This window comes from Patiria miniata, unplaced genomic scaffold, assembly GCF_015706575.1.
Source record: "Patiria miniata isolate m_02_andy unplaced genomic scaffold, ASM1570657v1 HiC_scaffold_13, whole genome shotgun sequence".
Lineage (NCBI taxonomy): Eukaryota > Metazoa > Echinodermata > Asteroidea > Valvatida > Asterinidae > Patiria > Patiria miniata.
Genome location: NW_024037051.1, coordinates 10,022,480 through 10,049,575, shown reverse-complemented (window position 1 = coordinate 10,049,575; position 27,096 = coordinate 10,022,480). Strand labels below are relative to the sequence as shown.

General features: G+C 41.3%; 2 protein-coding genes across 3 annotated transcripts; one reads left to right on the top strand and one right to left on the bottom strand.

Annotated features, from left to right (window-relative positions):
* Positions 1-112: 112 nt before the first annotated feature.
* On the bottom strand, positions 113-8,491 carry LOC119721238 (ubiquitin-like modifier-activating enzyme 5). The gene is made up of 12 exons (XM_038191209.1): positions 8,163-8,491; positions 7,315-7,360; positions 6,969-7,058; positions 6,170-6,279; positions 5,757-5,843; positions 4,925-5,009; positions 4,535-4,639; positions 3,615-3,742; positions 3,043-3,178; positions 1,946-2,021; positions 1,354-1,463; positions 113-312 (listed from the first exon to the last, which is right to left on the bottom strand). Exons 1-12 carry the CDS (start codon positions 8,309-8,311, stop codon positions 241-243), a joined length of 1,194 nt encoding a protein of 397 aa, XP_038047137.1. The 5' UTR covers positions 8,312-8,491; the 3' UTR covers positions 113-240.
* Positions 8,492-8,864: 373 nt separating this feature from the next.
* LOC119721237 (frizzled-5-like) lies at positions 8,865-25,339 on the top strand. 2 transcript variants are annotated; one of them, XM_038191208.1, is made up of 3 exons: positions 8,865-9,189; positions 15,612-15,681; positions 20,884-25,339. In XM_038191208.1, the coding sequence occupies exon 3, from the start codon at positions 21,256-21,258 to the stop codon at positions 22,876-22,878; it is 1,623 nt and encodes a 540-aa protein (XP_038047136.1). In that variant the 5' UTR covers positions 8,865-9,189; positions 15,612-15,681; positions 20,884-21,255; the 3' UTR covers positions 22,879-25,339. The 2 variants fall into 2 exon arrangements, with proteins under 2 accessions (XP_038047136.1, XP_038047135.1); XM_038191207.1 differs by having other exon boundaries at positions 20,446-25,339.
* The last annotated feature ends 1,757 nt before the right edge of the window (positions 25,340-27,096 follow it).

The window sequence follows — 27,096 nt, the reverse complement described above, 5'->3', positions numbered from 1 at the left end:
ATAAAATGACAATAAATTCAAGGAGGATCATTTTCATGCAATTACAATTTCCAAATTACACTATTTCAAAGAGCCACGATCAATAATAGAAGGGTATATATCACATGCACTCTCCAATGACAAAACATCTCATTGGTTTGACTTTTCTCTCAATCTGTGTATAACATAGGTCAAATAGATGAGTAGTATATGTTTTATAAATAAGTTATTCTGGAATGCTAGGATACATTTGAACATTTGTTAAAGTGACTTCATTTGTGCCATTAATTCATCCAATGACTGGTCGGTATCTGCCACCACTTCATCAGAGTCCTGTAAGGCAAAGAGACAAATGGTTTTAACATTTACAACACAACCATTTGAAATATCGTTTGCAACATTTCTAGAATATTTCTTCCCAAGAAAATAAAAAGGCACAACCCGACCCAACCCAACTCGATCCAAATGAATGCATTTATACATAACCAAACCTTATCCGACACGACCAGACTCGGCCCAACCCCACCAAACAAACTCAACCTGACCAAGACCACCCCAATCCAACCAAACACAATCTAACCCAACCAAAACCCAACCCAACGAAGCCCACCTTAACCAGTTCATGCCGGGATTATTTTGACAAACAGAACGAGGTGCGGAATTGGTTTTCACTTGCCCTCAAGCCAGGAGGGTTAAAGCCATCACCTTCGGGCAGCACACTCATATTTCCGGCCTCACTTGCTGCGAGCGGGTCGCTGACAGATATTTCCAGCCTCGCTCGTTGCGTGTTTATCTGTAATCCATTCCGAATACCGCAAAACCTTTGCGTGTATATACGGCCTCCGGCGCGAACTGGTTAACGCAACCCAACCAAAACTGACCAAGCCCACCTCAACCTAGCCCATGCCATCCCAACCCAACCCAACCTGACCCACCCCATCCCAACCCAACCCAACCTGACCCACCCCAACCCAACCCAACCTCGTTGCGTGTTTATGTCATCCGTTCTGAATACCGCAAAACCTTTGCGTGTATACACAGCCGCTGGCGTGAACTGGTTAACTCAACCCAAACCAACCGAGCCCACCTCAACCCAACCCAACCTAGCCCATGCCATCTCAACCCAACCAGGCCCACCCCAACCCAACCCAGCCCATCCCTACCCAGCCCACCCAAAACCCAACCCAACCAAAACCCAGCCCACCCAAAACCAAACACAACCAAAACCCAGCTCACCCAAAACCAAACACAACCAAAACCCAGCCCACCCAAAACCCAACACAACCAAAACCCAACACAACCAAAAACCAACACAACCCAACCTAATCACACCCGAACAACATCAAGTTCCTCTGAATGGTAAACAAGTGATACCTTTGTTGTTTCATCAGGTTTGTCATAGGCATAAGACAAGCCAGAGGCAAGTTCAGGGGCTGGTTGTGTCTTGAGATCATCCACACTTGATTCATCAACCAGTGAAATACCTACCAAGGAATAATAAACACAACTACGTTTGAGAAAGCTTGTGGAGCACCAGTAAGCATGGTAGGTTGTCACAGTATTCTATCCCAATAGTTTACCATCTTTTGATGGAAAATTATTTAAAAATCAAAATATTTTTCCAGTGTTGTAGTCGAATCCAGCGCAAGTCTTCACAAGTTCTGTCAAGTTCATCTCAAAAGTTGTTCAAATTTCCTTTTTATTGTTCATCCTCTGTTATTTGTGACTGAACTTGTCATGGACTCGACTACACCACTGATATTTCCCCTATCTTTTGAGCAAAAAACTGGTGAACAGGCAAATTACCATGTGATGCAAAATGGATTAATGTATTAAGACTTAAAAGTCCTTAGACTGTTCGAAAAAGCACAAAGAAGTATTTGGGTTACTGCAGAGTATTCAATTTTAAAACAACTAAGGGTTAAGGTAAAATGCAAAAAAATATATAAATCTGTTAATTTCTCACCCCAATCATTAGATTCATGCACAATCTCCTCCTCCTTGACTACTTCCACAGTCTTGGGTCTCAAGGCTTCTTTCCTCTACAAAGAGCAACAAGAAAATGTATAGAATCAAGCAAACAAGAAATAGAAAACTTTTACATTGAAATTTATTTTTAAAAATGAGTAGTTCCAAATGGTTGCTGAGGAGTAATGAAGTTTTCTGTGGCTTTATGGCATCTGAAATCCACCTGGGAACAATGGCCAACGAAGGGCTCGATACCAGTGTTGATAGAGCACTGATATAATATTCTGGTAGTTGCAGGTTCAAATCTTGCTTCAATCTCCTTTCGGCCAAAAAAAAAGTCTCTGGTTTCTGGTATGCACGCGCGTCGCCGTAGCCGGGTTTTTTTTCAATGTAAGATGATGTCTCAAAACCGCCAAACTCACTGGTTTGACTGGAATCCTGCCGCTGCACAATTTTAACGTGTTTTTAGATGGGGTAACGATCAAGTATAAGCTTTATGTGGCCTCTCTTGACTCCCATATATTTTGCACTATTTGAAGAAAAAAGTAAAAAAAAAAAAGCCGCGTCGCTGCACCACTTTTGGGGCAAGCTCCTTACCAGACACAGGAGACTTTTTTGGGGGCCTTATTTTAAGTATTGAAATACTGAGAAAATCTATCCAAGGCATGCTTGCACCTCTGGAGTACGTTTGGTTTCAGATTAGAATCGGAGGTCATTTAAGCTACGGGCTCCGTGCGCGAACAAAAGATGGCGCGTTTTTACCACTTTTGAGAGCCCCGTGGACAGGACACACAGCGTGTGTGTACTGCACTCTACTGGTTCGCACATGCACGACTTTGTGAATGTGCCAAAGCTGTTAGCCACAGTGTCTTCGCATGAGCATCAGACGTTGTCGGCACGCGAATACATTCAAATTTTACTTGCGATGGTCTCCAAGACTAATCCCCGCCCCCAATAACTTTGGATCGTTCAAAATACGCTGTGGATGGACCGGGAACCAGTCTAGGTCTCCCCCAACTCTCCTTTTCTGGCCACTGAAGTGGTACTTGTGCACAGAGCCCATTATATGTATTTGTACAAAAAAACAACAAATACCTGAAATTCCTCTTGTCTTTTCCCACAGAAGCTATCATCGCAGGCCGGATTGGGCTTCATAGACATGGTGGGGAAGAAATCTTGCAGAGCGCTGTATCCCAGGTAGTGTGTAACGGACCCAAAACCTAAAAGATATCTGAATGTAAAGGTGCAAGAAATGTTTATACTGTTTTTAACATGGGCAACTAGGCCGATACATAACTTGCCTTGTCTCCCACAACAGATGAACATGGTTCTATTCCTAGCAGGATGTGATTCTCAGGTTTTTCACTCCCTACCAGACTGTGTGAGCTTTTTTGTGACATGTTTGTTTCCTCTCATTTTCTTTTTGTTTACTTCACTCAATTCAAATTTGGAACTCGGGAAGGAATCCAATTAACTGATCTGGAAAGTCACAATGGATAATCATGACGTAGATACAAATACATTTATAAACTAAAAATTATCATTGGTCAAATCAAATAGCACTGAGGAATAATCCGATTTTAAACTTCAACATTGTTTGAAAAAAATCAATACATGAAGATCGTTGAAATGAATAACATAACATTTTCAGATTGTCTGGGTCTTACTTAAGTGTGTTTTGCACAAGCAGGCCAGCCACTACACCCATAGTAGTAGGCAAACTGGCAGCACAGACGCCTTCCCGTTTCAAAGTCTTCTCATCAATATTTTCTGCTACGACAAGCGGTGGGGCACACTGCATAAAGAGCCAAAGTTATTAGAAAAGGTCAACAGAAGCAGGTGAAAATACAGGTTACTTGAAATTTATCATTTTCTGAAATGTGTATTCTAAACATACAAAGACTTGTGGCTCACAAATTGACTCTTAAGCAGCGGCGGCGCCAAACTCTCAAATTTTTAGGGGGAAGGGGCAATTGGGGGGCATTGAAATATTTTTGGGGGCAGTCAAATTAAAATCTGATGATATTCAAAATCTAAGGGGCAAGTAAGGAAGAGTCCAATAACTACATGTAAATGGTAACTAAAAGCCTGTGTACGCGCCCGCGGGCCCATTGTCAATGGTCCGTTTTTATGAATGAGAAATGTATCAAACCGCAGAATGATGTATAACAAATGTATAACAAATGTACAAAGACATTGGCTGCAAACTATCTACGGTTGTATACATTATGTAAATGCATGTGTGGCGTGTTTTGTCCACCAAAGTACCACAGTTTATAATGCGTTCATTGGCCCAAAATGTGTCCACAGAACCGAAGATTCACTCTCTATCTTCAACTTGAAATGAATCTTAACAGCGAAGAAAAAAAACGTAATAAATCTATTTGTAGAAAAAGTGTTGAGGGAAAACTGAGGGGGGGGGAAGGAAACAACTTGGGGGGGGGATGCCATTTGAAAATTTGGCATGAAAGAAAGGCATCCCTTTGCCTTTACTTCACAAAAAGCTTTCCTATTTTTTTAAGGCAATAGCCAGTCTAACACTATTTATTCTGATTCTGGATGTGATGCAATCAATGAGTGAACTTACAGCAAAGCAGGCGGTTTCTCCCGGTTTGATCAGCTGTATGTGACCAGACACGGCGTTCTCACTGACTCCAGACTCGATCCAATTCTGTTCCAGTTCATTACATGCCTAGAAAAACAAAGATAATGAACATTCATTGCTCTCCACAAAGTTAATGTTAAGCTGGGTGGCAAAGAAGGCAATAGCCATGATGAAATCACAGCGGGGGCTCTTGAAAAAAATCCAGGTGGTACTTATTTGCTCGTCAAAATGGTCAAAATTAAAACCGGAGAAAATGGTTATTGCAGCTAAATGTAATATTTACATGCAACTTTGATTACTGACCAGTGTACTACAATGTACATGTATTAGCAAGAATATTTTCTCTGTGTAAGTGAATGTGTTCAAACTTACTGTATTTATCGCCATCCTTGCTTCAAAGTTATCCACACAGCTCAGCACCAAGTCCACACTACCGTCCCCCTTCAAGTTACCATGGCTATAGAAAGACAACGCATCAACAATTGAAGCTTGCACAAATAGCGTATCATGTCATGTATATGAAATGCGAGCTTTCAATGTCAAAAGGTCGTATCTCACTTAAAGTAACACGGATGTAAACACAAAATCAATGGATGGCCCAATATGTGAGTACGAACTTGTTGCACTGAGCGTATTTGCGCAAGATACGACTTTGTTTCAGAATCCAGTTAATTTCAGTTTACAGGAGGTCTCAAATATATCTGCTACGAATTTCTGCTTGAAAGTTACTTTTAAAGTTTCATACCTTGTGCTATTCAAAAAATAGATTGTTTTTCTCCTAACAAATTTTTCTTAATTTGTATGTTTTGTTTAAACAAAAAATCAAATTTATTCCCATTTTGGGCATCTGCAACCCCCTGAAAAAGAGGCTTTCATTTTGAGCTCAAACAAACCCACCCTAGGATACCCGAAAAATTGTCTGGCAGCCAATAATTCAAATTTTGGGAAGAATAAATTCATTAAATAAACGCCGGTGGATTTTTTTTTTTTTTCCCTTTCGGTGTCTCATTCAAAAGTTAACATTACTAGGAAAGTAGCAATTGAAAATAAAACAAATCTACAGTGCAAAGATATAATTTTGCTGACTGATTGTACATGCTGTGCAGTACGTACAATTATTAGTAGCAAATTCATCAGACATGGCACTCCACTGGTCTCCACAGCACTACACTTTCAGACTAGTATTTGTTTTTTCCTTCTTTACCTAATTCTGTCCATAAAGTGTTGGAAGTTGTCCACCGTGGTGATGTTGTAGTTGTGAGTTTCAAATTGCACATCTGGGTTGATATCTCTAGAAAAGTAAAGACAATATTATTTGAATTATAAACCATTATATTCAATACAAAACATCTTTCAGAGAATACTTGCGTAGTTCTATGATTCATTGAGGACTGGTCCAAAACTTGGCATCAGAAAATTCTCCCAGTAATCCACTGACACAGCCATTTTAGGCCCATTGAAGTTGCACAAGTTCTAATAGAATGTTCGCAGCTTTATAAACTTTTTTTCATCCCCCCAAAAAGGAAAAGAAAACTAGATCATTCAACAGCTTTCTCGTTTCTTTCATAATAGTTTTCATGGCAACATGGAGATGATTTACATGCCATTTTGTTTTACCTAAGAGTCTTCTCTGCAGCTTGTACTTTGCTCATGCCAGCTTGGTAGGGTTGGAAGAATAAACGGTTCATGTTGGCCAATTCCACCTTGTCGTAGTCAAACAGCAAGAGCTGTTACGCAAAAACAGACCAACAGGGAATTGAAATTTAAATAAAATGAACTTTACGATGCAGTAAAATGAATTATTATTTATATCAGGCTTCCGGTGGTAAAAATAAATCAGCGTTATCTATGCTTCCGTAAAAAGTACCCGGATGACTGCAATATTATTTTTTATATTGCAGTAATCGGGGCATTTTTGTTGGTTCCCGCGCAATCTACAGCGTAGAAATGCACAGTTGTCGACCAGTCAACAGAGCGTAGTGCGGACGCAGCGCGCAGAACAAGCAGAGTATACACACACTGTTGTCAACAACCACAATGGCAGTTTTGAGCGGTGCGAAATTTTCTTCGGTAAACAGCGAATAATTCGACGAAATTTGAGAAATAAAGACAGTGTCCTGAAATTTATTTCTTGCGGATCAAGTCAGCCTGATATACATAATAATAATAATAATATGGGATGACTTTTTTCTTGGGATACAAGAATATATTGCACTCGCCATAACAATATTGCACTCATCTTTGACTCGTGCAATATTGTTATAGCTTGTGCAATTTATTCTTGAATCCCCCTAAAAGCCATTCAATATTTTATAAATATTGGTGTTATTTGACAAATAGTGATCCGTGTTATACAAACCCTATTTGCCAATACAGCAAAATGTTGTAAAAATTGCGGTATCCCTAGTGCATGTACCTTGCCGATACCACATCTTGTCAGCATCTCTGCAGTCACGCTGCCGACTCCGCCCACTCCAACTACTGCCACTGTGAAATCTCGTATTCTCTGGAGAAAACAAGCATAAAATGCCGTCCAAAAGAGTAAAGTATGCAGATTCTTGTTTTGAATTGAAAATATTATGTATCTTGATTTCAATTTATTTACAACTGGATACCTCATCTCAAACAATCCGCATAACCGCATGCGACAAATCAACTGTTGCAAACTATGAATTAAGAAATTCTTGCAAACATTTAGTACAATGATACGATGAGCCTAAATGTTCACCGAAAAATTTAATGTCAACATACATGCATCTTACCTCATAATTGTCAACAATTCCCATGCGCTTAAGTGCCATCAGTCGACTGCAACAAAATACAAGTCAAAAGAACAAGCATTAAATACTTTATATGTATCATACTGCATAGATTGCTAAAGGGAGAGCTAGGATAATATTTTTAGCTTTATTATTGTAATACAACTTCAACTTGTTTACATAGGTTTTTATTTTTGAGCAGATTGGAAAACACATCATGGAAACTGCTGATATTCAAGCAAGTTAGGTTGTGCATTGATAACAGGTACATGCAAAATTCAAGGTAATAAGATCCATGATGAAATCATCAATTGTTTTCTGTATGTCGTTTATGGCGATCGTGTAGTAACGGGCCCAGTTCCCTATAACTTATATGAGAACAAAATGCACTTTTTATTTGTTTGACTAGGGAGGGGGGAGGTGCCTGCCAAACTAGTTGGCAACATTAAGAACATGCAGGTATTGTCATAGATAGAGGGCAGGGTTTTGAATGTTTGAGGAAAATTTGAGGATAAAATGCAACACAATAATAAAGATGGCGATGTACCGTGAACGCGCAAGGAGCGCTTAATTGCATGGCACCAATCGCAAACCGCCTAAAAAAAAATCGTAATTTCTACATGAACTTATGAAGATATTGTTCATAATCAAAATTACAAAAATAGGTGTTAGAATTAAGAGATAGCTGTTTTAGATTGAAAGGGCTGTTTGAATGATGAAAACTACACATGTTGACTGTAATTTGATCGAAACCAAAGGGGGGCCCGTAACTACATGATCGCCAAATTTATGACTCGGGCTAACCACGTTTTGTTACTCCATTTAGTTTGAATTTCCTTTAGTTTTTATACCTGTACGGATTGCTATCGACCACTTCCGAAGACATCTGGTCGATTTTCTTTCTAGCTCCAGCAACATTTCCACCTGTCTTTTCTCGTTCCTTGGCAAGCTCTACTTCAAGTTGAGCAATCCTTTCCTTCAGTTCATCCACAGTTGCCATGTTGGTTTACTTTTTACCAAAAATGTAACACAAGAATGTGTTGATGACCTACCCACTAACGTTACACCTGTTTCCCGTAGCATGCAGTGCAGTTCCATATGGCAGGCACACGTTTCACAGAAAGAGACGGGTAACATTAGTGATGGTACATTGGTATATAGTGTGTAGACGTCTAGACATCAGCCTAGAAGTTCCGTAGCAAAAAAAAAAACGACTATAGAGGGCGTGTGTCATCCGTCATCGGTACTAGTTGACAGTAGTATTTTGCTGTCAGACTATTGTTTGCATTAATTAAAAGTCATGTTTGTTTGAATGTTTGCTAAAGCCTTGGCCCAGGCCCAATGCACCACAACCTGCATATGCAACTGCCCCTCGCAAACAAAGAAATCATCATACCATCAATTCAGTGAGGCTTGAAACTTTGAAAGAAAAGAATGCTTAGAGTGAGACGTATAATGCCAACAAAAACACCCAGATAAAACGGGAATTCTTACTATTCAAATTAAGAATTCTTTCTATTCATCAAATGACAACTGAGTTACGGTAGTAAGGGTGGGCCTGGTAAACCTAGAGCATGATTAGGGCGATGTACCTCCATCATGAGAGTAATGTAGGCATATTATGGACAACATGCAGCTCCGAAATACAAGGGAAATGTGTCTTCAAAGTGCAAGAAAGATTGAAAAAAAGACAATGAGCAACATGATGTGGCAGTTTCCCTGGAAAAAAATATTAGTGGCACTCAACTCTCATTGCCCCAGCAAGAAAGGAACGGCAACCCATCCAGCACAAATGGCGGTCTGGATCAGGGATGATGCGTATAGTAGGTGACCCTAGTCTGCTTATGGGAGTTATGGCCAAGCAGGACAACAAATCTGGTTAGTTCCAACTCTTTGAATCTGGGAAATACTCAAAATACTCGGGAAATTTCCGAGAAATAATTGATTAAGGACGATATAGCCTAAATATCGCCTTGACCACTTCGGAACAGCGGAGTTGCGAGCAAGTCGAAAATTAAGCCATTTTAAAGAAATATTTGGATTGACATGTAGGCCTATTATAAGGAGACTGGTGAGGTTGGGAAGTTATAAGAAAAGATTCCCATATCTGGCCATCACTTATTTTTCCCATAAATTACCTATCAGCCATCAGAAAGTGATAATATGCCCTAAAAAGTCAAAATTAGCAGTGACAATTTTGAATTTTTACTGAGAAAACACTTAGAAATTTTCAGACCAGTCCCATTTTGTGCACGGAGTGAAAAATGATTGCCAGATATGGGAATCTTAAAAAGAATCTTAAAAAGAATTTGACATCATAAATGGCATTTCACCACAAATAATTCATAAAGGTAATTTTGTTATTTGAATGCATTCGAAATTTTAGTTTCAAAGAGCACAGCTTCTAGCTGACCCACTCTGATTAATGGTTTCTCTTGACTAGTCTAACAACGAATCCTCTAAATTTCAAGACTGCTAAGAATATGGATGTCAATCATGGGATTTTTTTGGGGGGGGATACCGGTAAATAGGCCTAAACCCATGACTGAAAGTTATACCCTCAAAATATTCTACATTAGTTCTGAAAGCCATAAAATTGAATTGGAGAGATATGGCAATGAACCTCTGGCCCGGACTTGGGGCTTTCAAGTCTGATCAGGGCATTTTGGATGCAATTGAGCTCGAAAGTGGCGCTATTTTGCCACTAGTGTGTTCTTGGCGGGATCATATGGCTACTTTTCCACTTTGGGAAAAATAGGAGTCGTTGTGTGAAAATTTCTCGAAAAGTCAATGGTCAACCCACAAAAACTGAAAGAAATGAAAGGTGACCGAAAAAAGTCATGTTGATCGTCATTTTTCTGTGCAGCTTAAATACCTGTGAGAGTTCCGAGTATTCTTTAAAGAATTTGGGAGTATGGGCATTTAGCACTGGTGTCTATGGGAATTTTATGCAGGGTTATGACGTTGAGGTAAAAAAAAATCAGTCGTGTGAGGGCGACCTTCTTTTGACAACTTTTGCTTGAAATCGGTCAAAATATATAGGAGCAAATAGACAATGCCAATGTGTGTTACTAACTAATAACGGAGAGACATGATGATTTTTTTGAGCTGCTATCCCGCAACTAAAATTTCACTTTGCATGGAAATAATAATTGTATCGGTGTTTTCTTCCTGTTTTGGTTTGTTTTTATGAGTGGGAGTTGTGTCGCCGAACTTACTCTTCCTTTTTAAAGTCATCATTATTTGGAGAAAAAAATCCCAAACAATCTAGTGGTTTACACAGAGTCGATCGACCCAACTTTGTTGTCGAGATAGATACACTCTAGCATCCCATCACATCATGATCATACCCTCTTTGATTGACACAGATAATTATAGACTTAAAAGTACATGAAAGAGACCCAAATTGCTCGGTTCTCAGTAGTAGGTCGTCGTCGCGTAATTAAAAGTACATCTTACGTTCCTTGAAAAACTCAAACCAGGAAAAGAATGAAAGACACGGAAATCCAACTTAATACAATTGTTCATAGGAGACAAGGGAATGAATAGCCTTGTGATTAATTTGGGCGGAGAAGCAATCTTAATAAGCTAAGAGACAATGCATTATAAAGAGGTAGTTTAGTACGGGGAGGGGCAGTGTGGCAGTTGTTCAGACACTGATGGGTTTATAGCACTCACAAGAGGAGGACAGGGGGTGGTCAGACGGGGTAACAATAGGGTCTAATGACTGGGGAGGGGTTGTATGGGGCTAGATTCGAATGTAACAAAACGTCGAACGGGTGACAGAAATCCAGGAAGCTCCTAGGAAACCCCGCTGGGTCTTCAGCATGAATAGACCTTAGAAGAAAACGAGGTACACTGGTTAGGCGTTGCATTTTTGGAGCTGATTTGGCAGATAATGACGGGTTATAATTTATTTTCATTATGTAGATATTTTGGCTCTTTCAGCTATTCTGGAATGAATTCTGTGCTTGATGGGATTGATGGATATGTAGCACGAGGCCTTGATGTTTGATTTGAGTGGAGTAATAATAGAGTGTCGGGAAACTATATATGGACAAACGCCTCAAATCCTTGTCGCTTCAGAGAAACTATATAAACTGAAATTTGACAAGGATTAAAAATGTACCCAATGCTCATTCTCTTATGGTTATTAGGAAGCCATCCTCTCTGTTTCCACTGACGGTACAGTGATTTTACTGAGCATTTCATAAAGTTTTTTTTGGGGTACGCCATTTTGTTTTGTTTGTTTTTAAGTGAAAAAAGGTACCGTGGGGCTATCAACAGTTAGCATTGCTCCAAAAGCATTAAATATGTTTAGATTTTTGAAGTGGGAATAGGGCAAGTGTCATACGCGGACATGAATGCTACTTGATCCCAAACCCGGCAAACCACATAATATGCGAATTAAATATAGGCTCTGCTTTACTTCAAGGTCTGTTTATAGTCCATTTTCATTTTATTTTAAACCTTGTTTGTAATCGGTAAGTCGAAGCGGAACTTAAGCTAAAAAAAAGAAGTCTAATGCAGCTGAAATAAAATACAAACTTCCTCTTAAGCCAACAGTCTGGCGCAAACCCAGTTTCATAATTGGGTTTCGAAATGTTTTTTTGTTAACTATAAAAATACATTTGAATCTCTCCGAGATGGATCAATTCTGACGGCGATTTCCGAGTATTGTGTTTGCTTTTCGGGGGACCCCGTTCCACAGTAGCAACAGAATTTGATCTAATCTTGTTTGATACCGAGTTTGCTTGTATTTGCCCATGGGCTAATATTTTACAAAGCTGACAAGATGCCGATAAGCCAGACAACAGTATCAGTGTTGCGTTGGATGTTCACTGTGTGTAATTGCCGTACTCGCCCAAAAAAATAATAACGCGGCTGACATGGGGAAGTGACAGCGTTTATCCGGCAGATTTGGCGAACTGGAAGCGGGCGGGACGGTGCCAAATTGTCCCTACTTGAGGTTTTCATTTGCCACCTGCCACCTTCGACGACTAGGGAATGTATTTTATTAGGTCTGGGCGGGAAGTTAGAACATTTTGTTGAGAAAAAAACGACCAAGAAGCAAGGCCACTAATATTAGATTTTTTTGCTCAGCCGGGCTGTGAGTGTAGTTCCATAGTAGACCCGTGTTTGTTATGCTAGCCTCAGTGTCGGCTGCATTATATTCAAGATTCTAGATACGGCCGAGTAGAGTTTATCGAGGTGAAGTTTGCCCCTTTCACATTAAAAAAGAAACCTTTATCTTGCACAAACACTCGACCCATGATTAATTTCTTTTTAATTGGGTCAGTCGTTGGCCCGAGGGTGCTCTGGCGATGCCGGGGAGGGGAGATTGATGCGCACTTTTTCGTTGGGCGGTCGCGCCATTTCAAGTGGGAAATGACGGCGGTGTTCTTTGCAGAGCCCGTGAGCTCGGCCCGTGCTGACTATATACCTAGGAAAAAGAACAAGCATTTCATTCATCGTAATTTCAAGCTTTAAATAGTGAAATGTGTTTTCTTTTATCCACTAAACAGCTCGATGCAATTTTCAATTTCTTACGTTGGCATGTGGTGGGACTGAGATTCCGAATCCCAACCATGGCGTCGATTGTCATGCTGAGCGATTTGCAATTCAGTCACATATCACTGATGTACCAACCATCGCTAAATATAATTGTGAAAATGTTCTTCGTTTTACGGGTATATTCCAGAACATTAGACCCACGTGGACGAAAAATCGGACAAATTTAAACAGTGTCAACAACGCGAATAAGTTTTGGTTGTTTGAATGCATACACAATAATAAGAGACGTTTGTTTGGGAAAAATAGTAATACCAGAAAAACTGTTGTAAGTCGAACAGGTGACCAGACGAGAGAAAACTGAATTCAATGTGTGCTTTTTTTCATTCTGTTTAAGTGTTGTATTAATCATAATTGATGGTGTTGCTTCGCTCTAGGATGGTCACACATTGAAGTACTATGAGGCAGAGCTGGCGTGCATGTGTAAAATGTACAAAGATGTCTTTCACTCAGATTCTTTTGAAATAATGAATGGTCGATCGCCAAATATTGCAACCAATGTGCATTCTTCCCAGCCTCATTTGCCCTCGTAATTACGACATCTCAAGGGAACTGGACGCGTAAGCTGACAACATGAAGAGCAAGGCGCGACGTGGGGTCTAATACTAACTGGCAGGCGGCCCAGCGTGCGGCGTGGAAGGAATTTAATAAAAAAAGATCGGAGCTGTTAGTCCTGAAAATTCCAGGGAATCTGACGGCTTCATTTAAATACGGTCAGCAACCTTAATTTAACGCAAAAGAATGTCGAATGCTGAACAGAACTTCAATTAGGGTTTATGTGTGGTAACAAGGCCCGTTTTGGGGGCTTATAAACTTTGGTCCATCTTTTAAAACATATTACATGCTAGCTGCTCTAAGTATTTTAGACCAAGATCTTTAAATTTTAAAAGGTTTTTGGTAAAGTAGCAAAAGTGTCATTTATCGATAAATTTTAAAGAAAATTTACAAACCTAGCGAAGTGGATTAGCCTTTCCCCAAGTCTTTTCAACTTGATCACGTATAATGAGTCTGTTTGTTTTACGAACCGATTCCCTAAGGCCAAAAAAAAAAGTCTCCGGTTTCTGGTATGGAGATTGCCCAAAAAGTGGTGCGGCGGCGCGGCTTTTTTTTTTTTACCTTTTTTTTTGCTTCAAATGTCGGCTGATGACTGCAAATGGTGCCCGACTAAACTTAGTGCAAATATATGGGAGTCCAGAGAGGCCACATAAAGCTTATTCTCGATCATATCCCCGTCTAAAAGCACGTTAAAATTGTGCAGCAGCAGGATTCCAGTCAAACCATTGAGTTTGGCGGTTTTGAGACATCATCTTTCATTGAAAAAAAAAACTTTTTCATTTTGCCGACGCGCATGGCTACGGCGACGCGCGCGCATACCAAAAACCGGAGACTTATTTTTTTTGGCTTAATACTAGGAAATGCTGACATTTTAGAAAAATGGAGCGCAAACAGATGAAAGATATCTAGGAGTACACAGTTGAAGCGTCCTGTCTGCCACTTCCTGTTGTGTTCACGAGGTGTGTCCTTTCTTGAAGTGATCATTGGCGAATCCGGGGTGGGGTGGGGTGAGGGAACCACGTGGCCCTCCCAAATTTTGCCTGCTACTCATATCTGCAAGTGTGGCTTTATAATGCTGACTTCGAGCTCCACCCTGCGGAAAGCAGTGAATATACAGTGCTTACTAGATACAACCATAAATAACCATCCAGCTTCTTCTATAATAATAGTATACACATCCCTGCATTAGGCCTACTCATCATCGAAAGATTTTTTGGGCCATCACTTTAATTCCCCGATCCTTGCAGATGACATTTTGAAGCGGTTCATTTGGATGTGAACGAACCCCTGATCTTTTCATCAGTACAGAGCGAGATCGTTTCAGTACTTGAACTTCAACCAGAGTAAAGAGCATTCCTTTATTAGAGACATCATGCAAACTGCTACAGTTTTCAGGTCGTTTATTTTGACCAATTTAATTAATATTTTCATGATATATATTAGAATATAGATTAGGGGTAGGATGATGAGTGAATTTGGTCGAATAGTTTATTTTCTTATGCACGCGAACTGCAAATGTCTCATCTCACTCATCACGTCTTGCGTGATTGGCATGTGAATTTTTGTCGCATACGGGCCTCTGTCGCGGTTCCGTGCATCGTCGAATTTCAAAATTCGCACAAGTCATGCAGTTTGTGTGGTAATGCATAACGATACATTACATAGACTGTTTCAAAGCGTCCCGAGTTAGTCAGTTCTGTACTTCGCTCAAACCAATCCAAACCTATCTTTCAAAGGTACATTACGGTCAGAAAATGGGCTGGAACATTTGCAAGCTAATGTTTATTTTCAATTTATAAAAGCAGGTTTCTCGAGTTATTCTACAGCGACATCTTCTCACGCACTAAACAAACTCTGAAATTTCCGGATCTGATTCCAAGAGGTGCACTCTAAAATAGTCCTGTACGTCAGATTAGACAGCATCCGGGTTCTTCCCGGTCTATTACTTTTCGTGGTAAAAAAAGGACACTTTTCTGGATAAAAGTAACATTTTTGCCAAGGTTTCCTGCTCATATGACCCGGCAAATGATCCCAGAAGTGGCATTGAGCGTAAACAGTGAGAATATGGCAGCCAAAAAACAAACAAACAAACAAACAAACAACACACCCAACACACAAACACAAAACTACAGTCCAAAGACTAATAATATATTTCATCACATTTTCTTAACCAGGTATCCGGCGCAGCTTCCAGTTATGGACACCAGTGGAAAGGGAAATTACAGCCCGACTTATGGAGGTTTGGTAAGTTACATTTTGAATCTCTTTTGCTGAAATCGAGGGATAAAGGTTATCTCCATAAGTAGAACGGTAACGCCAGGGGCAGTTTTCATATAGGCTGCAAAGCACAACATTTCGCGAAGCATGGAAAATATCTGCTTTGCAAAAACAGGTTACCAGTCAAAATATCATGCTGTCTTGTGGCCGTGGTGATGCCACTGGTGCCCAGTTCAGCTGGTTTGGCTTAGCACATCAACTTAATATCACAGTTTATCACACAGCACGGTTTATCACATAAACGTGCTACCCACTAATTGCTGCTTATTATGTTCCATGAAATTGGATCCAGAACATCAGGTACACGACCTGTCACTCAGAGACCGCAAGGTGATTGACAGCCACACTGCCACGCCTGGCCAATAATGCAGGACTAATACCTCGATTGTCACAGTGATACAATTAAAGCTCATTAGCCTGGAATGGGCGTTATTCTTAACCGGGCGCTTAGAGAATGTGCCATCAGCAAGACGACGTCCTGTTGTGTGCATTATAACTGACAGTTTTTAGCTTAATTGTTTCCCCATCATGGAACCACGAACCTATGGGCATATCAAAAAACTGAACATTGAAATTGAAGTCAACTTGGTGAAAGAAATGTGCCAAAATGTGCTAAAGACTCACATAATATCCATCTTATCTGATATTCTGTGCCCATTGTGATGGGAAAACCCCAAAGGAATATGCATGATGAAGACAAAAACAATCATTGAAATGTAAAACATATTCGAGTAAATGTTGGTAGTTATTTAAACGTCCCCCCCCCCCCATATATTTTGACTATATATTTCCGGAACAGAACCCATTTGAATGGAGTCGGACTGATTCAAGTAATGCTGATATACACTGTATATGTTTATCTTTTTTTGGCTTGAACTGAAGGGCTTTCGTGTCATTTATATTTTATCGAGCACTTGAAGTGTGTCTTATAATGCCATGTATAGACGACTTATTTTTTTCCCCTGAATATGAAATGAGTTGACTGAATTATTCAAGTCATAGGCCTAATAATCTCAAAATTTTGCTTACACCAAACGAAGGAGTTAACAGAAGATACAAACGCACGTCGTAAACGGAAGTCAATTTGAAACAACAGTTTCTTTCAATCTTAAGTTACGAATTCACTAAACTAAGTCCTGTCTGCCCAAATTCCGATCATCGTTATTTCAACCATATGGAGGAAGGAAAACAGTTCCTCCATTTTTCAACATCTCTTGTTGCATCAGGTGGCACGTGTTATACACCCACGCGCAGGAAAAAAATAGTTTCCACAGTCTGACCTTGAAGGGAAAAAGAAAAACCTGAAATTGTTACAAATTTTTGTTATGACTCCACGGGACACGGTTATCAGCTTATTGTAAAAACAAATTCGTTGCCGCACGGGCGGGCAGGAAGGAAGCGGCACAAAATGATTGACAGCTGTGGCTAGACTCGTCGCCAGTCGTTTCGTGTTTAGATAGACCTACTTTCAGGTCTCTGTCGGATGTTATTTTGATTTCACCAGACGAAGTTTGAGTTGGAAGACCGGTAAAATCGTGAATTTATTAAAACTTTCTCCCTGAGTCGTAGCACAAAACACCGAGTTCGTACAATAATACAGTGTGGTCAAAATTTGCATTAAATGTAAAACAAATAACCAGTTTCAATTGACTGAAAACAAACTTTTATTCAAACGGCATGTTGTTGTTATAAGATCATAGCGTACATTCCAAAGGCATACGTCAACTCAAGCATGACTGTGTTGCTGTCGTTTATTGCACTTGTTTGAACTGTAGAAAAATGGCTTGCGTTCTTTGCAACAAACACGCACACAACAAAAGTGTTTAAGTGTCGACCTACGTATGTACTCTCTTTGATTTTGAGTCTACAAAAAATAATAAACTCAGCTTTCCGCTCAACGATTACAGCATTGACTACAGTCAAACGTAGCATTTTCAAGGTCACACACTTTTCAAAATCTTTGATGGAAAAATAAATATAGGGCCTATATTCGAGACCCGTGTGAAACTTTCACTGAGGGTGGATGCATAGTTGAATTAGGGATTGGTATAGCACTTGTAACGATTTTTAGCGAAAAGCCTATCCTGTACCCAAACTTGCACAGTTTTAAGTTGTTTCGTTGGTTTCTTTTTGTGGCGCTAATTAGAGATCTATCGCTTCTGAATAACGAGTTCGAGCAACTGAGGATCCCTGGCCAGTAATGATCAAGTCGTCTTATTAATGGCCTCAACTCGACACTGAACTGTTTTATTTTGCACTGAAGAAAGAAAGATAACCTCTCTCTATGACACCAACAATATTTCCACGGTGGGAAACATTTCGAGACCTCGAGGACCCCTAGACAATCATTTCACGTGGAAAGCTAACAACATTCCTATTAGGATCAACATAACTTTCCACTGAGCAACGGAAGACATTTTTTTTCAAGATGAAGGGTTGACTTCAAGTACCGCCGAAATTTCAAGTGTTTTTCTTGCGCGTCGCGTGCATCTTAAATTTCCCCGTCCGGGGTCCATAAGGTGAAACTGCTCAGAGATCAGAATGTGGACACCTCACTTTATTAATGAATTTGCTACGTGTCAGGCTCCGCTGTTGTCAAGATTGGACTCCAAAACTTATTTTTGTTAGAATCGCTCCATTTGTCAACTGTCAGATGTCAGGTGTCAAAGGTGCAGATAGGCCCAAACCCAACGATGGTACTTGGTGTACACGGTGCGTCTATGATTACATGCAATGCCTCACAAGGGACTTTTTTCTATGAAAATACTTTTTGCAACCCTTTCCTACATTCCCCATGCCATCCCTGCCTCATTATTGGGATATTATGGTTATTCCATAGAGAAAGGACACACTTCTCTATGGTTATTCCCAATTCCCAATCAATACCAGTCCCCATGTCTCGTGTCTCTTCGTCGCCATCTTGCTGTACCGTCCTCCTGTCATCTGTCCTGTGATGCCAATTAGCCGATGTCATCAACCCCCTTCACCCACCCAACAAAACGAAATCTCCAACAGACCTTAATTAGCCCCACGAGGCAGCCCAATTTGTCCAACTATACCACCGAGAGTTTAGGCTGACCTTCTTCCCTAATGATGGCTTCATGGTGCAGAACTATAGCCCCCCCCCCCCCCTTCACTTCTTTCGTACTCCCTATTCACCGAGAAAACACCCATTCATAATAGGGCATCAATAAGCGGGGATCATGTTTAGTTGTGCAGGGGGACAGATCCGGGGGATCAGCACCGATCACAGCGGGGTTATTCCGGGTTGGTCGCAGCAACAATAAATTCTGGATTAGGGTTGACGCTGGCGATAATCCAGCGGGCTAGGCGGGCTGTCATCACTCGACAGTGCGGCACAATTCCTTGAAAATACCTCTCGCTCCTGCCTGACAGGTTAACTGTGGCCTGATCAAGTCATCATTATATACCGTGTATGCCTACGCCTGTAGTCAAAGCTTAACTTGATTTCATAATTCTAATATCATCAAACTCTATCTAAACTCATCAAAAAGGGCTGTATGAAGAATCAATCACGAACCGATACCTTATTATTTCAATCGTATCACCAAGATGTATAGTCAAATTCTCTTTTGTGAGTTTGGTGGTTCTACAGAGAGATGGTAGAAACTCAACAACTTAAAAAAGAAAATTCATTTCAAGTGATGCAGCCCCAACTTACTCCTGACTTGACAATGTAAACCTTCAAATCGCATAAGATGCAATTAACGTTTTGCAAAGACCACAATTGTGTAAAATTGGCCAACAGCAAAGATCATCCTCAAATTTTGTATTCCCAAGTCAATCTCAGCCTCATGAACCGTTGCAGGGTCCCACGATTGCAACAGCAATCATTGGTGTGTTTTTATTTTGACTCCAAATATCACGCCTGAACCCCCATACAAAATGCCTAAAACCAACAAGCAGAGCGATATCTCCGTTTCTCCTGCGCGCTTGAACACTGACAATATTCCGTTTGACTCCAGGGTAAACCCGGTAGGGTCACATGATGTAGCCAACAACAAAAAAAGAGTGAGAGAACTCAAAGTTTAGAAATGAAAATTGTTTTTTGATGGTCCCTCGGGAGCTGTCAATCACAGCGCACAAGGAGTTGAACTGTGAACCGTCATTGTTCCCTTATGGCCGGTGGGAACTTGGCTGGCGGCGCGCAGTTCACTGATCATGGCGTTTCCCCGCCGAGATGTGTGTGTTTTATTTGGTTTTGTGTGTTTGTCTGTCCCGTGAAGTCTCAGGTTGTTTAGTTGGGTATGTTAGGGAGGGTTGCATTTCTGTTTCTTATTAAGTAGTAAAGTAAAATCATCCTTGATAAAATCCACAAAGTCTTTTTGAACATGAGATAATAAATATCAAACTTGTACATTGTGTGTGTGTGTGTTAGGTGCGATTTATGTTGTCAGTTTGTGCGCAACGACTTTGTGTATCTATACTGAGTGGTAAATGATGAGAATCGTGTTGATTTATGGCCGATACGTATCTCTTATCACAAACTAGGGCATAGCTGGAATGTTTAAATCAAATATTAAAGAAAATCAGGTCATTTTTAGTTAGCAATGTAAGAGTTCCTGTGTTATTTTCGAAGCAAATATTTCCCTTACTAAATTCTCTTTGCTTCTCTCTTCTTTTCTTCGCTTTTCTTTTCTTCCCACCCCTTTCTCTGTTCTTTTCCATCCTCCTTTCACCCCTCGCTCTCTCGGTTTACAATGGGGCCAGTTGGTGAGCGGAGACCACGACGTCACGCCCACATCCATACCCGCTAATTGGAGGATTGATTACATGATGGACGGGTGACGTCACGTATGAATAGGGGCATAATGAGCTGACAGAAGAGTGACAGCTAGGTCCGTTGACACCTCACTGGCAGGTTGTTGGCTACGGGCTGTGAGAATCGTCACATTGAGACATAAACGGGGCTCCCAGACTGCTCTGACGGGACACAACTTCCTAATGCTCCAGGGTTAACCATAAACCTCGCGGCATCTCCACTGTTCCGGTCATTAACTAAATCGACATCCGTGTGTACACATCTCCACCGGCGTGTTATTGCTGATACACGGGGACTACTACCGATTAGACCCGGGGAAAATATCGCTTGTGTGGCAAGTTTTCATTACTGACTGCTGATTTGTTTTTCCTCCTTGTCCATTACAGCCGCTCCACTGGACTTTCTCTGTGGAAGAAAAATCGCACCTAATGGGACACAGTTTTGAGAGAACTTAGTCGTGCATAAAATGTGAGTGCTATTTCAACAGCGAGTGAGTGAGTGCTGCCAGTGTGATATATTGCCGGGATCAAGCTTTGGACTCCGACGTTGACTGTTAGTCTTTGCTCCGTGTGACTCGCGCGCTGGCTGCGGTACTAGCGTGTACATGTGGTAGCTGTCGCACGGTGGCTTGTGTTTGACCAACGGCTCTGTTTGTACACCGATCAACGCTGTGCATACACAAAGACACGGACTTGTGAGTAAAAAAAAAATCTCGGTGTTCTGCATTTCATATCGTGCCGGTTGGGACTAGGGGAGACATGGCTTGCTCCAGCGCTCCCTGTATCCTGTGTGTTTTCATCCTACTTTGGATGTCTCTGACTCCGTGTTTGGCAATCAGGGACGTCAAATGTGAACCAATAACTATCCCCATGTGCCGTGATATTGGCTACAACATGACGTACATGCCCAACCAGTTCAACCACGATACACAGGATGAAGCTGGGCTGGAAGTGCATCAGTTCTGGCCTCTGGTGGAGATCCAGTGCTCGGCGGACTTGAAGTTCTTCCTGTGCAGCATGTACACGCCGATCTGTGTCACCAACTACAACAAGCCGTTACCGGCCTGTCGGTCGGTCTGCGAGCGAGCCAAGTCCGGCTGCGCCCCGCTGATGAGGCAGTACGGATTCGCCTGGCCGGAGAGAATGCGTTGTGAGGACTTACCGGAGTTTGGCAACCCCGATCAACTCTGCATGGGATTCAACACCACGGAGAAGCCCACACCAAAACCCACCATACCTACCATCACCAAGCCCCGCCAACCTCGGCCAACGAACGGTAAATGCCCCTGCTCCTGCAAGGAACCCTTCCTGCCGGTGCCACAGCAACACCCGTACTACAACCGTGTCAGCACCGGTGAGGTCCCTAGCTGCGCTACCCCTTGCAATGGTGCCTTCTTCTCGTCCGATGAGAAAACATTTGCGACCTTCTGGATTGGATTATGGTCGATTCTGTGCTTCGTGTCGACACTGACGACCGCCCTGACGTTCCTCATTGACATGGAGAGGTTCAAGTATCCGGAGAGACCTATCATCTTCCTGAGTGGATGCTATCTGTTCGTCTCCTTAGGCTACATCATCCGGCTCATCGCAGGCCACGAGGCAGTGGCATGCAACGGAGAGTACATCAGGTACGAGTCGACAGGCCCTGCCGTCTGCACCATCGTTTTTCTCCTCATCTACTTCTTCGGGATGGCCAGTTCCATCTGGTGGGTCATCCTCTCCCTGACATGGTTCCTGGCAGCAGGTATGAAATGGGGCAGTGAGGCAATAGCCAGTTACTCCCAGTATTTCCACCTAGCAGCCTGGCTCGTCCCCAGCATCAAGTCCATCGCCGTGCTGGCCCTCAGCTCAGTGGACGGTGACCCAGTGGCCGGAATCTGCTTCGTCGGAAACCAGAACGTAGAGAAACTCAGAGGATTTGTGCTTGCCCCACTCTTCGTGTACCTGATCTTGGGAGCAACATTTCTGATGGCTGGATTCGTCTCCCTGTTTCGCATCAGACATGTCATCAAAGCTGGAGGGAGCAAGACGGACAAACTCGAAAAACTCATGATCAGAATCGGGGTCTTCACAGTTCTCTACACCGTGCCAGCCACCATAGTCATCGGCTGTTATTTCTACGAGCAGCACGCCCGTGGCGAATGGGAAAGGACAAAAACATGCTCCTGCGGCAATGCAGACGTTTCCCAGCCGGACTATTCGGTTTTTATGCTCAAGTACTTTATGTGCCTTGTCGTTGGGATCACATCAGGAGTTTGGATCTGGTCGGGCAAGACACTGGAATCGTGGAAACGATTTTACTATCGGTTATTCGGTAAGAAAGAACTTGACAGAATTGGTAAGCCAACAAATCCAAAGGCAGTTCCATTAGCACATGTTTGATCAAAATGCCAAGGATCAATGGACCATATTAGTGCTTTCAAGAACTTGTTTAACAATGTTTATTGCCTGATGTGTATAGCTCCCCTTCAAAGAACTGGCAACTGAAAAACACTGTTTTTTTAAACAAACATTTAAAATGTGTACAGAAATTGAATTTTTTTATACTTTTACTAGCTTATTCATAATTTCATTGTGATATGGTATACCAGCAGTGTTTTGCATACTGTGTTATCATCGTGGTCATGGTGGTACATTATATTATGCTTTAAGGAAGTCATGTGTTATTTTTTATGTCTAATTGTTTTATCAGCGCCATAGTTGACTCCTGTTGTCCCCACTCAAGCGAGCGGGGCAGCAGTAGAGCAAACACCGGTTACATCACCCACGTCAACACGCTCACTGCCGGCGTTCAATGCACGCTAATGAAAGATACGGGTTTCTAAAAAACTTTCCCCCTTTTGTTCGAATGTGTACCGTGTTCTTAGCGGGACAAATGCTGGGTAAACGGTGCCATACCCCACTAATGGGGCCAGTGAGTAAAGAGTGTATTAAGCTTTGTTCGGGGTCTCCGGCTGCAAAGGTGCTTTTTATAGACGTGGCCCAATAACCCCACTCAGTGATTTTCTTGTACATGAATGATCACAGCCTGAATGTTTCTGATAAGGATCATGATGTAGTGGTTGAAAACTGTTCTCATGTCTTTAATGTCTTACTCAAAAAAGCTTGCATGTTTTAACTCTGCTGAACATAAACCACATGTTTTTATTTTTGTAATATAAGTTGTATATTGAATGTACTGAAACTATATGGATGATAGTATCTTTTCTAACACTGGAAAGCAAGCTGGTTAGCGTTATTTTGTTTTGTCAAATTTCTATAAACGGTTATGAAAGTGGGTTAACGGTTAGCCTCCAGAGCAAAGGGTGGTAACTAGGTGATACACTGTATTACTTAGACTTTCCATTTTGAAATTATCACCACGTTGTGCATAGACATTTCTGGACCATGTGCCGATTTCTTCTGGCGACATTTTAACAACTTGAGTGGCATTGCTTGGTTGGTACTGCCTTGAGGCGCCAAAATATTTGACTGATAAGTGACATTCTCATGTTGTGACGCCTTCTGCGACAGCCATTAAGATAACTGAGATAAAAACAAGTCTATGCAGTCTTCCCACTGAAACGTCAGAAATTACATTTTACTGATTGACTTATTTGATTCTACCAAACTACAGACTTTCACATTTTGATGTTCACATTTTCGTAATCTAACCTCCACTTTTAGAGACAAGCCGCCATTTTTGCTTATTTACTTGATTCAGCGCATGCGTTGGACACTTATGGAATTTCAACCTCGTCCTTTTATTATGTAAGCAATTTATCATTCGTTGCCGGAAACTTAAGCATTCCCGCTGCTCGTGAATTATGAGTCTGTGACGTCACATGGTGACATACTGCCATGACGGCGGCAAAGAACAAAAATACCAGCGGCATTGTAGTAATGATAAATTACTTATTTACTGAGTAAATATTGAACTCTGACCCCAATATGGCCGATGTTATAAATGAATAATCTGTGCCTTGTTGTGCATGTATTTGTTCTCACAGCTGCGGGAGACCTGAACAGGACGATTGTACAATTTTCAAAGCATGTTCTTGAATATAATTTTCCTTTTTAATGAAATGTATTCTGCATTATTTTGTAAATCCGGAACAAGTTCTTATGCTACCATTATGTGAACAGTTAACTTGAAGAAAATCTTTGTATCTGACCGTGAATATATGTGATTTGTCATTTAACTTATTCACTGGGAAGGTTGTATGTAGATATTTTATGCGAAATATATTTCAACTACTGCACTGTCCAAGTTATTTTACCGAATGACTTTGCTATACTTTTCACGTCTGAACTGTATCTAAGATATTAACTTCAGAACATGTACATGAAAACCCGTGATGTAACACTATCAGTGAGTATTTCACATTAATATGGTACAAAATTCAGCTTAAGCACAGTGTGCCTGGTATGTACCATATAACTGTTTAAATGTAGACTGTATGGACGCAAATGCGTTCTTCTGGTATTGCTTGTTAATTTTCTGCCTTTTACGGAGCCACGAGTTAGTTGGTGCTGGCCCAGTACAGTGAGTAGGCCTATGAGGAGTATAACGATGAGTATTGGAAATCGAAACACCGATGACACTTTTTTTGTCGCGGTTCATTGATTGTTCACTCGGGCTGCAGTTGAATTTTCCACGGCCGTGCTTGGGGGGAGGGTATAAATTGAGGGATTGTGTGACATGCATGAACTGACTCATATTATAAAAAGTGTATCCTAATTTTTGTATCAAATAAGGCAGAAGATTAGCATTTTATTGTTGTCCTTTTATGGTAAAATTGGCACTTTAAGTGACGTGAGGGGAAATATAAAGGAAGTTAAAACGAAAAAGATGGAAATTGAAGTTTGAGTTTTGTACTTCTGTGTTTCGTCTCATGTACTTTCTTATTAATCATAGCTGCTCGATGCTGACTTTTCTTATTTTTGAAGATCGGCAAGAGTAGCGGATTGTGCCCACTGGCGCGTCCCCAACCTAGCACCGCTCTTAGGCACCCTAATTTGTCAGCCTTGTGCTAGAAGCCACTCCGGCAGAATAGCATTACCGGGACGTTTCGGCAGACTGAATAGGCAATTAGGGCCCGCTCATTATAGGTGTTCTTGCCCCCGTGTGGGCATTGTTAGAGACTGGGCCTGTCAGTATTATAACCTTTAGTACACAACTCTTTGAATGCCTGGACAATGGGGACTTTGGTTAGGGGCCACTAATCCGCACGGCTGTCTATCTCCCGTCTTCTCTTCTGTCCCCTCTTCTTCTTGTCTCCATAACTCTGGGGTTTCGCTCTCTCATGGTACATATAGATCCGGAGGCTTATTTCCGAGTAGAGAACATACCTACATGAAGACCAAGGAATGTCTGTGAATCAGATTTTTTTTTTCACTGTGCAGTCTTGTCCCCAGAGTACATTTCTTCTCTCAAACTCGCCCTTAGGCTAAAGAAAAATATGTCTATATTAGTTTATTAATCGTGAGATTCCCACAAGGAGAAAAGACACTGACCAAGACTTTTCACGAAAAGTTTGAAGGCAGACACTTATTTTCTTCAGAACATTTCAATGCACATAATTATGCTGGATTAAAAAAGTAAGTTTGGTATATCTGTTGGGGGTCCATACTTGGAGAGTAACAGTTTTGAACATCTTTTTTAGAAAAAAAAACACAATGAGGAGCCCAGGAATTTGACGGCGAGGACGATTGTTCTGTTTGGAATCCAGTCACCTCGTAACACCCTGACTACATCTCTTCACTCTTTAGAAGCCTCCCCTAAACCCCTCTCCGAGTCCCCCTTTCTTTAGAAACTCAGTGGCGCGTTAACACATTGTTTATCTTGCCAAAATGCTGGCTGAGCGCCACCCCCTTACCGTCAAGAAATGTCCTAATTATGTGGGCGGGACTTAAAGCGTCTTGCTAATGAGACGGTCTGCCAGTATGGAAGCTGTTCGGGTTTTTTTCTGAATGCTTCCATGGGCATAGACCCGAGTCAGGAGTGCAACACTGCGCCTTGAGGCGACGGCTGTTTAGGAAAGTAAACAAATATACACGGGGCTTGCCGTCACTGCCAAAATACTCAAGAGACCACATACTGCAGTTTGCATCTCTTAGAATATCAGTACTTTTACTGATTCAAGTTCCCTTGATGCGTTCCTATTTTACAGTAGGCCATTATGTGGAAAGATATAAAGAAGTTAAGTTTTGGTGAAACTTTGTGTTGTCAATTTTGATCACATTCACATTGTATTTCAGAAACCCAGAGTTCGATATAGTTAATGCTGTCGCTCAATTTTCTTTGCGAGATCGACTTATACTGGAGAGAAAGGCCATGTGTCCGAAACCCAAACAAGCCAACCGATTAGTCCTCATTTTAAGCAGGATGCTTATTCAAACAATAGTCATCGCTGGTTCCCAAAGGTTCATTTTAAACATGGTTAAATAAACTCTCGTGCATGTCATGAATCAATAAGGTGTTTTTACGAGACATGTTTATTCCCTCAAATTAAGTTAGGATGTTGGGTGACCGCCACCGTGCACCACACAATAAAAATTTGCAAAGTCTGGCGGAGTGGGTCATAAACCATACAGACCGTGTCAAACCGACGGGCGACC

Bases quoted from the DNA above. Each gene is read 5' to 3' on its own strand.
- LOC119721238 (XM_038191209.1), bottom strand. From the start codon at position 8,311: ATGGCAACTGTGGATGAACTGAAGGAAAGGATTGCTCAACTTGAAGTA. The intron at 1,464-1,945 runs GTGAGAAATTAA...ATTCCTTGGTAG, and splicing joins GCATGAATCTAATGATTGGG to GTATTTCACTGGTTGATGAA. The intron at 313-1,353 runs GTATCACTTGTT...TTTGCCTTACAG, and splicing joins AACCTGATGAAACAACAAAG to GACTCTGATGAAGTGGTGGC.
- LOC119721237 (XM_038191208.1), top strand. From the start codon at position 21,256: ATGGCTTGCTCCAGCGCTCCCTGTATCCTGTGTGTTTTCATCCTACTT.